The 12,461-nt window shown below is 35.0% G+C and overlaps 1 protein-coding gene across 7 annotated transcripts in view; it reads right to left on the bottom strand.

Annotated features, from left to right (window-relative positions):
* Positions 1-12,461, bottom strand: part of CDIN1 (CDAN1 interacting nuclease 1) — a 138,169-nt gene that overhangs the window by 104,184 nt on the left and 21,524 nt on the right. For 6 of the 7 annotated variants that reach the window (XR_013929348.1, XM_080394763.1, XM_080394761.1 and 3 more), the window contains exons 2-4: positions 6,225-6,270; positions 5,300-5,364; positions 2,015-2,075 (exon numbers count right to left, since the gene is read on the bottom strand). Coding sequence is in view for 5 of the 7 variants with exons in the window: in XM_080394763.1 (XP_080250889.1) it covers positions 2,015-2,075; positions 5,300-5,364; positions 6,225-6,270 (172 nt within the window). In the remaining 2 variants the exon portion in view is untranslated. Of the gene's footprint in view, positions 1-2,014; positions 2,076-5,299; positions 5,365-6,224; positions 6,271-12,461 lie in introns of those variants that run through there. The other variant, XM_080394764.1, reaches the window with a different exon arrangement.

The following is a 12,461-nucleotide window of genomic DNA, read 5'->3' as shown; positions in this document are numbered from 1 at the left end:
TTCAAATCTCACTTGAAAATATTTGTATGAAGAGAACAGTGACTAATTTTATTATTCCTACCTAACAAAAATGAGATTTATTTTAGTCCTTTTGCACTACATATACAACATGAAGAAGCTGGCAAATAATTTTTTTTTAAATAAATGAGATAAAAGTAGTTTCACAAACCCTCAAAAAAAACAAACCCAAAAGATAATAATATGGAGCTTTTCCTATTTAACAGAGCTGCTACACAGTGTAATGCACCTATGTTATATATTTCTCATCAATTTTTACAGTTTCCACTGATTAAATATATATTGACTCATAAAGTATTACCATTACATCAATTGTCAGCAGATGCAAGAGTATGTCATTTAAATATTAACTATCATATAAAAATGGCAGCTTGATTGTTTGGAAGCAGTAATCTGGTGCTGGTTATTGCCACATTTCCCTAATGCATTAGGCAGCAGTCACAAAATGCATTGCGTTTCTTATACTACAAAATCAGAAGCAGGTAAGTTCTTTGTGTATCTCCCCTTTCTCTTAGATTTAATTTTTATTTATTTCTGAACTGCAGGTATCTTTGATCTTTCAGGTATCTGAATTGCAAAAATGCATTAGTGTAATATAAACAAAGATATGCTCACTAGAGTCAGAAATTATGTGCATCATCTCTAAATCAATGGGAAAAAATATACAAAGAACCAGTAACAGATATATTACTTTGTGCTTGAAATATTTTTATGACAGTTCCCATATAATATGGGTGGATATATATCATGAATGAGGTTGTTTACCTAAATTGTTAAGAAGATTGTACTTATTTATGTAAAGTATATTCTATTCTCAGCACTTTAAGACTTGCCTTTTCCAGAAACCGTAAGAAGCTACACATTACCACTAATATGAAATAAATCCTTTATTCTATGCTGGCTGTATGATCAGGATATGTGGACACTTCACAGACCATTAAAACCTTCTAGTAATTGATAGGTAATCGCTCATTTGCTGGCTGCAGCAATGTACATGAGAGAAACCATTCTTTCTTACTAATGTAACATGTAGAACTCGCTGCTATTGCAACACTTAATGTTCAGAGTGCCATATCATTTTTAACGCAAACACTCATTTTCTGCCTCCTTCTTACATTTTCTATTAAAATGCAACACAAAACAGCACACATTTCATTCTATCCCTTTGAGGGTTGCATAAGCAGTTCCAAGGAGTATCAGCTATTGTATTGTTATTATTATTGTAAATAAATATTTTAGAGTTTAAGGGGTAGATATTTCATCAATTTTTTTTCTAGGAAGCTCACTGCCACTCTTTCAAACTTCTTACATCTTCTTTAAGCGCTTTAGAGAGCAGTTTTTAATGCAAATAACAACTTGCATCCCAAGGCAGATTCATATTCTAGTTAATAAACAGCATCAATAAATTTGTCAAGACTTTAATGGCAACCATACTGAACTTTTTGTACACCAGCTTTTCTAGGAAATGGCTATACTGAGGAATTTATTCTGCTTAATGGCTTTATATTAAGCAGTTATCATTAGCCATCCTCTAATCTGTATGAACAGAAATAAACAGAGTTTGGAAAATTAACTGTTTTAACCCTTCCTATTATTTAAAATAAATAATAAAGTCCTAGAATATGTTTTTTAATTGAAAACAAGGAATCAAATACAAGTAAAACTGATGCAACTCCATTGAATCAATGTGGGAATTTTTAGTAAGTTTGTGCATTAAAACCTATGATCTGTTTGAAATTTCCAGCAAAATACAAATTCAAGAGATTCTTACACATTTGCCTTGAAGTTAAGAGACTAATTACATTAACTGATTTATTAATAAATGGGGCTTTTTGTCTAATTATTGTAAGTACTAACAGACTAGGGAACCATTTTAAATGTCTAATGTGCCTTGAAACCATTTTTTTAGGTTAATTACATTTCTCACTAAAGTCACTATAGATATGCCCCTTAGGTTTTACACTGGAAGATTAAAGAAAAAAATAAAGATGATTACCTCATTGGCCAGCTCCAGTAACACAGGGGCAGCTGCATTTTTCATCACCCCATTCAGGTACCTAGACAAGACAAAGCCAGGTAATTCTGCAGTGCCAAGAAAAGGCCAGTTTATACATAACAGTATCCCTTATGAACCTCTTTCATTTGGGGGAAAATACCCCAGTACAGAGTATTTAATGGGAAATCTTTTAAGAAATACATATTTTAAACAATCACTAACTCTCCAGGGTTGTCTCCTACTCATCTGCAAGCTATATCAATCTTAATTAAGTCACTGGTAAAAAACACAATAAATCAAGAAATAATAAAAAAAAATTGGCTTAATGACATACAAATAAATTATACCTGTACAATTTAAAGATGCATCTCAGACAAATAAACCTCTGTTATTCACAGTGAAGACTTTGGCTTCCACATGACCTTCAACTTTGAAGATGTACTGTACAATTCAATACTATGCATAAAAACATAAATTCTCGGATTTAATCCAGATTTTATCAACTGGGCTGTAGTTTAAATACTAAAGGCTTACTTTAGTGAAATCAGAGTCTAACAATCAATATTCCAAAAAGAAAATAAAAAAAGAGATATTTGGGATCCAATAAAAGGTGATAAAACCTCATTATCCTATCAATGGCAAAGGCTTAATGTTTCTGGTTAAGGGCATTAGACCAATATGGATTCACATCGATGTTTCTGACCATTGCTTCATACAGTATCACTTTCCTCACTTCTGTTGCTTTCACTGTTTGATGTTTACACTTCAATAATGGCTAAATCCTGTTGTCAGAACTTGAAGCTGTGTTACTGGAAGCCGCTTTGTGCTTTGCAGCCATGTGGAAAAGAACAACAGTTACCAACATTTGAACTTGCTCATCTATTGTATCTGATTCGTATAGCACATTGTTACTGACATCATTAGAAGGCCACAGCCTCTCCAGCTCTACCATTACATATCAATCAGAAGCCACTCTTCTGCTCATTAGTCACAGACATTAAAATTCTTCATCATTTTACCTTTCTGTGGAATGGGTGTAACACCTTTACATAAAACTCTTCACAGAGATTAGAGGGCTTTTTGTCTGCAAGTTATTCTGAGGCTTAATGAATAAAGGAAATGATAAAAACTTTTTGCTGTAACCTACTTCAACTCCACAAAAAACCCACAAAACAAGATGCCTCGTGTACATTAAAGCATTGAAAATTTATAACAGAAGAAAAAAGGAGAGATCATAAACAAGATACCTAACCAGGAAGATTTACTTGAGATTAATGTTCTAAAACATGCATTTAGTTGATCAAACAGCAAAGCTACAGTTGACAATGGAGTAATTTTCTGTCAGAAATTTCTAATGCTACTGGTAATTCTATTATGGTCTCACATGCTGATGGCAGTACTGTTATGAAAAGCTTGCTGATCCTTCTTGTAATTTGCCTTCATGTTTGCCTAAATCTAGGACCAGTAAGTCTCAGCAGAGCAGCAGAAACTATCCACTCAACTGTACTTCTATGTGCCCCCAACAGGGACTGCTGGAAATTACTACCTTCCAAAACTGGTAGTTTCTATACCTAGAAAAGCAACAGGAGCACAATTATTTGCTTGTATGTCAGTGGGAATAGGAAGGAGCATACCACACAGACTAGGGTTTACAGTGGTAAAATGGATGCTACAAAGGAGTAGAGGAGAAGACATGTTTGTCATCTTTATGCTTGAAGCATTTCAAACTGGCTTTGGACTCACGTAGTCTGCCCCTGTAGCTTATGAAACATTCTAGACAGTAAATCTACTAAAACAGGTTTGAGATGAGTTTTCTAACTATTAACCAGAACATCTCTGATTTTAAAACATGTGCATTTTACTTGGCCATGTTAATACATTTGCAATATGAAATACCCAGAAATAGCATAAAGAATGATTTTCCCTACCACCACCGTATAGCTTCATACATAATTCATTAGTTATGTACTGCCATCATACTTCAGACAGTACAGAAGGGGACAGGAGACCAAATCCTCCTACCTGATGTGAGCCAAACTTAATCACACCTACAACCTTACTGACACCATACAACAGCTGCTTTGCATAAAGCAAAATTTGGTCCCATGTTTCAGGCTTAAGTTGTTGGAACTAGTAACACAATATAAAAGTGATATAAATGATTTACATATGTTCTAAGAAAAGGGTTATTTACAGAACAGTTACAATTAACATAGGGCACTTCACTGAAACTGTGCTAGTGAAAAATAAACATAGTATTGTATATACACAGGTATTACCACAACAAAATTTCAAGCCAATAATCTTCCTAAACAAGAATCAACACTACGAAAAATGCAATGTGATCCAGTACAAATTTCTACAGAACAATATAGCTACTAAAAAAAGAAAATCAAACCACCAAAACAGCACAATTCACAGTTGATATTCTAAATCAGTGTCTGATATAATCTGTGCTTAGGTTTTGTGCAGAAGTACAGTTAATTGTTTAGAAATGAAGGCTTTTTGTTTATTTTTCTGATTCATACAGATTAATATTAAGCATAAATATCAGACATGGATAATCACAAGTATGAACTCAATTGCCATGTAAGCTCCTCAGATATGTCAGTCTACAAAGTAATATTTTAATTGCACATCTTTACCAGTTATCAGCATGCCCCAATTATGTCATTGCAGTATTTTTAATAAAGCCTAAAGAAGTAACAGCCAAACTATAAGGTGTAGCAAATAAAATTTATTAGCTTAAGAGGCAAACAATTGTAAAATTCTGCAAAATGCCATAAAGGTTTTTGTCCTCCCCTAACCGCTGTTTCTGACATTTCTGTTGATAAAACAGGAGTGATGTAAAAATTAGTGCTTTACCTGGCAATACATTAATATGTAACTTTTTAAAATATAATCATAAATGTTTTAAAAGTACAAGCAACTGTAACAGAACAAACTTCCTTGCTGTAAGGAAGCTACCAATATTAGTCTTAACACAGAAAACCTATAATTACAAACTATAGGCTATAATAAATGCTATCACATACCCTGTAAAAAATATTTGCTTATCCTGACTTAGAGCCCTTCTTAATCAGACTGACCAAATGCTGAAAAATTTCTGCATTTTCACTGAAAAACATTTTAGGTGAACTGTTCTGTATTCCTCATCCCAAAACCTTGATTTATTTTTACAGAAAATTAGTTTCATAAGCTAAGAAGCTATGGTACTCATAACTGCCATAACAAATAGTAGTTATGATGATACTCTGGATGATAACTGGAGTGGGGAGGTCATACCTTTGGTAATAAGTTTCAATAGCTTCAGCAGTGTGATGCTTGGCATGTGTTCTTCTGATTTGTTTCTAGAAAAACAAAAAACCAAACAGTCTTACAAATGTGTCACAGATCAAAACACAGAAATCATGACTGCCCAAACGCATGTACCTTGTCTGCGCCTTGATACATAAACTGAACTATGTTTTTAGATTCTGCACAGAAATGACATTCAATCTACCTATTGAATTGAACGTCTTCAGACTGTACTGCAATGTACCATATATGTAAAAGCCAATAAGGTCACAATAATTGAATCTAAATAAATTTACTGAAGGCTGCAGAGGGCAAAGAAAAACTTGTTCTCTCTTTCAACCTTTGTATTAATTTTCCCTCAATTCAATTCCATCTAAGTCTGGTGCACTCTAGTTTTACAATTCAATTGGCGTTTTTAACCAGGAAGAACATTGCTTAAAAACAACTTATTTGAAAAACTACAAAAAGTAATTCCATAGAGACTTGCCACTTGACTGACACCTGTCATCTCATGATAAATGACTCCATTTTCTGCCTCTCTTGCCTTCTGCCACTCCGGCAATGGTCATTTATCATCATCTCTGTCAGCAATGGAAAGCAGCACTGACAGTGCAAGTCAGCAAACATTTAGCACATGGAACCACGCAACACAGGGAAATTATTATTGTCAGAATAATAATGGTTTAGCATAATTTATTACAGGTCCACCAAATAAGCAAAGGCTAGATGTTATTAGACAGATGGATGGGTAGGCTTGGCAGCCATCCACTGAGACTCAGGCGGTGCTTGATGTGGAAAAAGGAACATCCTCCAAACCAATCAGAAAGCTGGCAGTTCAATTACAAAGAAATAAAGGGACATTCATCATTCAATTAGGCACCTGTCAACCCTCACAAAAGAGAAAACTTCTAACCTGGTACTCCTGGGAGAAGATGCTCAGCAGAGTGGACTGCGATTGACTGGAACAAATAAAAGAAGGACAAAGTTAATTACTGGAGTGCACTGCAAAGAAACAAAAGAGAAGGGAGCTTCAAAGGTAGGCCTGCTGCCCTGTAATCTAACAGAACATGAAAACAAGTGTGGAAAAGTTGTTCCAGATGAACACCTCAGACAAAGGCTTCCTGCTGCTAGGTCAAGGAGAGAGCGTACGAGGGAGGGGAGGAAAATATAGCAAGAGTTTCAAAGCAAACGAGCATATTGTTTGGGTGATTCCTTTTTCAGCTTCAGAACGCGCAAAGTCCTATCAGGAACAGGTAGTGTAGTTAAAAGGGAACAGGCAAGAAGGAAAACAAAGCAAAATTTCCATTAATAATTGATGGAGTTAAATTCCATCAGCAGTTGGGAACATGCCGCTTGTTCATTGGCAACATATTGAAATTCATTTTGTTAGCAGCAAGGGAACCTCTTCAGTAGCTGTCTCATATTCAGGTTAAAAACTTCCCCCTGTCAGAAGTAGCATATGGGACCACTGGAACATTCCCACTGAAACTGATGTGCTTTGAAAATAGAAACTTTCACAGCAGGAAGCTGAGATTCCCTGGAGTCGGTCATTTCCAAAAGCTGCCATAAGCTTCATTCATCTAAGGCTCCACTCAATGTCAAACACCTGGCAATGAAGCAACCTGGAAAGCATTCTTCCCAAGTGGGAATTTTTCTCTCTGAATTGTTAACATTTAAAAATGGGACAAGATTTTTTTCCCCCCTCTGAAAGGCAATCAATACCACACCGCTACTGTTTTCAATTGTCCTCTGTGGATATATCTACCTCATCGCATCCTGAATACAATTAATTACTCCTGATATATTTTCCTACTACATGCAACTTGAACAAATTATACTCTCAATAAATCGAGTTTTATGGTACAGCAAAGCATTATGAATAATTAACATTTTTCCTTTTATGAACTTAGCTACTAAGGCATAGCATGGGTCATTCAAAGATTCAGCAATGTCTAAAGTATTGCTCTTCTGTCAAATTTCTTGTATGTGAATTTAATACATATTTACATTAAATGTAAATGTTCTCTTCATACTTAAATAGCCCTTCTTGCAATTTCTACACCTCAGAAATAGTAATTTAAGATAAGGAAGTCTTACTCCCATTTTCAAAAGGGAATGGTGAGGCACAGAATGACTTTTGACTTTTTTTTTGTTCAGGTTTACGCAGACAGTATGTCTATGCAGCACAACATAAAAAAGTTACCTCTAAACCAACCAGTTGAAGCATTAGGAACAAAATGACTAGATTAATGCAGTGCTATATAAAGAGCTTACAAGCCTGACTTAGCCATATCTGTGCTTCCAGCATCTTTGCCATAATGCTGTATTTTGGGCTTGTCTGCCCAGCGTAACATCTGTGTGACAGCAGTAAGCTGAGCCTTGATCTCCAATATTTAACATATGAGAATGTCCACCCTGCGTACTCACTGACTGAGTGTTAAAACTGTAGAAAAATCATAGCAACATAAACTAATATACAGATTTATAAAGTTAATAAGTATAAAAAAATGAATTACAATATAGTCAAGATTTTAAACATTCTTAAATATACATCATTCGATACAGAGACCAGGAGTTATCTACTACAATGTCTCCCCAAAAGGTGCACCATCCAATTATGGCAACCTTCAACATGTAATCATTACAAGGTGAACAAAGGAAAGAAATTAAGATTATATACTTACACAGGCTATATACACATGCAAAGCTAAGGTATTTCAAGTTGATTTATTTAAAAAAAAACCCTGCAGGCTAGAAATAAGTTGTATATATATGGGCACTTAATGGCTATCCACATAACTATTATTATCTGGCAGATTTACATGGTCATAATGGTACAACTGAATTTAGAGAAAAGATGTGGAAAAATCCAAATCAAAAAAGGACAGCATTTAACTGGGTTTCTGGTTTGAGTTCTCTCGCACTGATATACCAATTTTTGTACTTTTAGGCCATTCCCAGTACAATTACTGTACTTACTTGTACCATTATTCTACTACACCCAGTGACATATAAAAAAAAAATAAAGACCATTATCCCTCTCTTCACACTCTTGACTCTTGTCCATTTCATTTTCTCCCTTGGTGTCCTTGGATTTTGCCTTTCTGTTTCAGTTTAGTCCAACACTCCTCCCCTAAGTTTCCAATTGTTCAGATCATTTAGAACTTCTAAAAAATTCAGTCCAATAACTGAACACACTGGATATATACTGGATTGCAGTACAAAACCATTATGACTGTAACAAAGAGAATTATGTCAGTAGTATCATTCAAAGAATTTCAAGCCTTACTACCAGAGGATCTTTCTCCTCCCCCAGAAGAATTGGATTTGTATCTTCACATGGCTGCTTCCATGTTACTTTTGGTTAACACAGTTCCTCTCTTGAACACTAAAACCACTTATCTGCCACTCAGCATCTCCTTGCTACAATTCCATTGCTACAGCTTCCTGGCAAAATGAAACAGCTCCTCAAAACACAACTGGTGCATCTATTGCAAGATGCCATTGCCAGAAAACTTAAACATCATGGTTTCGGAAGGCCCTGAAAATGACAGTACTGTACTTGGAGAGGGGACAGAAGTCATGAATGTGCATTTGCATTGCAAGACAGCACAATCACAACTGCTGATAATGACAGCAGGGATACTGCCATGTAAGTTACCATTACTTCTACAAGAGCAGCCAAATTCCGAGGGCTCCATCCATCCTCTGATTCTTCTGTATAGGATTCCAAAGCAACAGATGAACAGACAAATTTAACGGAGATATCCGGGAAAAAAAAAATCATAACTGAAAATATTTATTATTCAAAGTAACATTTCAGTGCTGTGTTATTGCCTTTTATGGAATACACCTTATAGTAAGCCTCATGGCTTAGTAGAAGGCTAGTGATATATTTACACATCTGTGTTGAGCAAGCTCTCTTGTCAAGAACCAACTGTAGAGCCGACGTGCAGATTCACTGATTTTCTGAAACAAACAAAACCCCATAAACTCATAATTCCAAGTATCACCTAGTTTAAATAATTAATAGATCAACTTGTTATCCAACTTGTAGAACTAAATCTATTTTCCAGGAAAACAAGCAAATTTTACTCTTAAGTTCTGTAGCAGCCACTTTCACGGAAATATTTTCTTCTACAGTTCCAGATGGTCATGGATCTAACTCCCAGAGCTCTGTTCAAAGCAACCAGCCTCACTCTTCAAATATCCTCTTTTTCTTGTACACCAGCATCCATAATGAACCAATTTACTTTTTGTTACTCTGCATTGATGTCAGTGGCATACTTCCATCTGAATGCCTGATGCACTCTGTGCTCTTGTCAATACATAACTGGATTTAGGGAGAAAACTGTGAAATCTAAAATCTGCTACAAAATGCCCTTTAAAAAAGAAAAAGAAAAGTACTTTTATTTTTTAAAGAAAACATGTTATTTCTAGGTTCCAAATGATATAGATACAAACATTTCCTTACAATAAAAAAGTATTACAGATATCAAATATATCTGTAATATACAAATCATGCATTTAGAACAGGATGCCCAAGTGAGACCAGAACAAGAGATAAATTATCTCTCAGAACTTAGAGATCAATCAAGCTAAAAAGTTGACTGCAAGTCTAGTGCTGGAAAAAGAATATGCCTTTTGGTCATTTAATATGTAAGAATAAAATTTAGATGATCCTCTTCCAATGAATCTGAGAATTTGGTAGAGAAGGTATGCCATCATCCCTGGAGAGTACTTCAGAAATGTTTTGGTTTGTAATGAGTATTCATAAAGTAGTAACAGCTAATATGCTGATGCAGATTAGTGCTTTGTAACTACAGTTGATATAAAACTCTGGCCAAGAAGCAGCTAGTAAAGATGAACAGAATTTAATTGGATCGATCATCTTCTCAACAAAGCATGCTTGCAGATCTAGCCAAGATTTGGGGTGCTGTCCAACTTAATATTTGCTATTTACTACAGTATCACCAGGAGAAAACCCAGACATTACAACTTCTGCAAATATTGTATCATCAGACCTTGCAAATAATTCTTTAGGGATAAGATACAACTTACACTTTTCTACTTTTATTTTCTGAGATTACTGAAAACATAAAATTTTAGGTACAAAGCCAAGTCTCCACTTGTTTAATCTATTAATTTTGAAATAAGTTTCCTTTCCCTCATCTTCAACTCCACACTTTTTGCCTAAATTAGAAAAACTAAAAATTCAGCTTATATTTCATGTATTTTACCATGGAACAAAGGAAGAGTGTCTGGAGACATCTGTACAAAAAATTATCATGAGTAAATATGAACTACAGTATTTAATCCAGTAACTATTCATAGAAGTGGAGATAAGCAGGGGAAAAGCAAAGTCCATCAAGAGATAAATGTATATTACATATATAGAATAGCCTTGATTTTTTTAAAACTAATTAAACCTACAAAGAACATTGCTTCATTGCTTCCTTTTCACAAAACGGAACACTCCATTTCATTAAGATGATAAATACATCAGTTAAAAAAATCTGAGTGTGGGGGCAGGAGCTGCATTTCCAAAATTCAGAAGCTGTTACATGTAAAATCCTGATGGGGCAGTGTCAAACCTTCTCTAGGAAGAAGATACAACACTGCACTTTGCTATTGTAGGAATTCAGAAAGAGGGAGAAATTGTGTCTTTCCTCCCATGTTCTCCAGTGTGAGTATGTAGTGTTACTCATATCCCTCCATGAAATGTTCTGAGGCAGATAGCAAGAGCTCTCATTTCTAATAACTGGAAAAGGACTTGCCCTTCTAATGTATAGTAAGTTTAAAAATATTTTTTCCAATGAAATATTGAGCTTTAAGATAAAAGTAATACATACAACTTAGGGCTAGAATTGCATAGTGCTTCCATGCTGGATTAACAATCTATGTGAGGAAATAAATAAATATATTTGACAAATTTAAATTACTGGGGGTAGAAGGGGAATCCTCCTCACAGCTATCCTGAAATTCCAGAATGTGTCTAAAATACATTTCTCCTGTTAGATTATCAAAGACATGAAACCAACCCAAATAGCCTTTTAAATCTCATGTTCTGTATTGCAAACACTTTGGAACAGGAACTCCCAAAGAAAGCAATGTTTCTATACTGCTTATCACATGCTAAGAAGTCTGCTCTTATTTCTACAAACTCTGTCAATAATGGATTTTAAATAGATCTAGCAGCACCAGTTCAAATGCATAACACACGCACGGATGTGTAAAGCCTCTGTGGCCTCTCAGAACTGCAGGATGTAGGCTAACAAGCACTACAGTTATACCTGTAAATCAACTAAAGCCAGTCTGATAGTGAACTTCCCATCTAAGAGGAGGTGACAACTGGTGGATTCTCAGAAATTCTTCTATGTGTCAGGACTGTTGGGATGGGAAAAAGGCTTCTTAGCAGGCTGAATGGTTCCACAGGAGGATCCAGGAAGGCTCAGGAATAACAAAGACCTGCCAAAGCTTGAGAACTGCTAGGCTTATATACATCCAAGCACTGAAGAACACGGAACAAGGGAAGGAGACTTACTGACCTCTAGAATAGTTATGGCTTTACTACCTCTTCACCACAGCTTTTAATATTAAAATCTTTCCTAAAGTTTTAATATGCTTGTGGTCACTTTTCTGAATGGAAAATGTCAAAAAGCAGAGTATTGTCTCTGTACAAATGTACTTCATCATTCACAAATCTAACACTTATTTATCAGAAATCACCGAATTACCAATTTAAGCTAAATCAATATACGTGTCTATATAGGTGTGTGTGAATATATGTGTCTAAATCAATATATGAGTTTGAGTTGTTGTAACTAAGTGACATAAAAGCGCCTAGGTCTTTAATTAAAATGTGGTAACTTCTGTAAAATGGCTATCTTCCAATGTTACAGCTACATCAGTTCAAGTCTGGGACACAAAACCATGGGTTTTTTTGTCTCCATAAGAAGCCTTCCATACAATGAAACATTGTCAGTAGTTACTACTTTGGGAACTACAAAGCCAATACATTGCTGTTGGGGAAATACTCCCATTACAAATATATTTGTATTCTAAAACCTCAATAAATATATATATATATATATATATAGGTATATATAGACATAGATATGACAAGAAGTACTTGCTGATATGCTTATTT

This window comes from Falco punctatus, assembly GCF_963210335.1.
Source record: "Falco punctatus genome assembly, chromosome: 7".
NCBI lineage: Eukaryota > Metazoa > Chordata > Aves > Falconiformes > Falconidae > Falco > Falco punctatus.
This window is presented reverse-complemented; position numbering and strand designations above follow the sequence as displayed.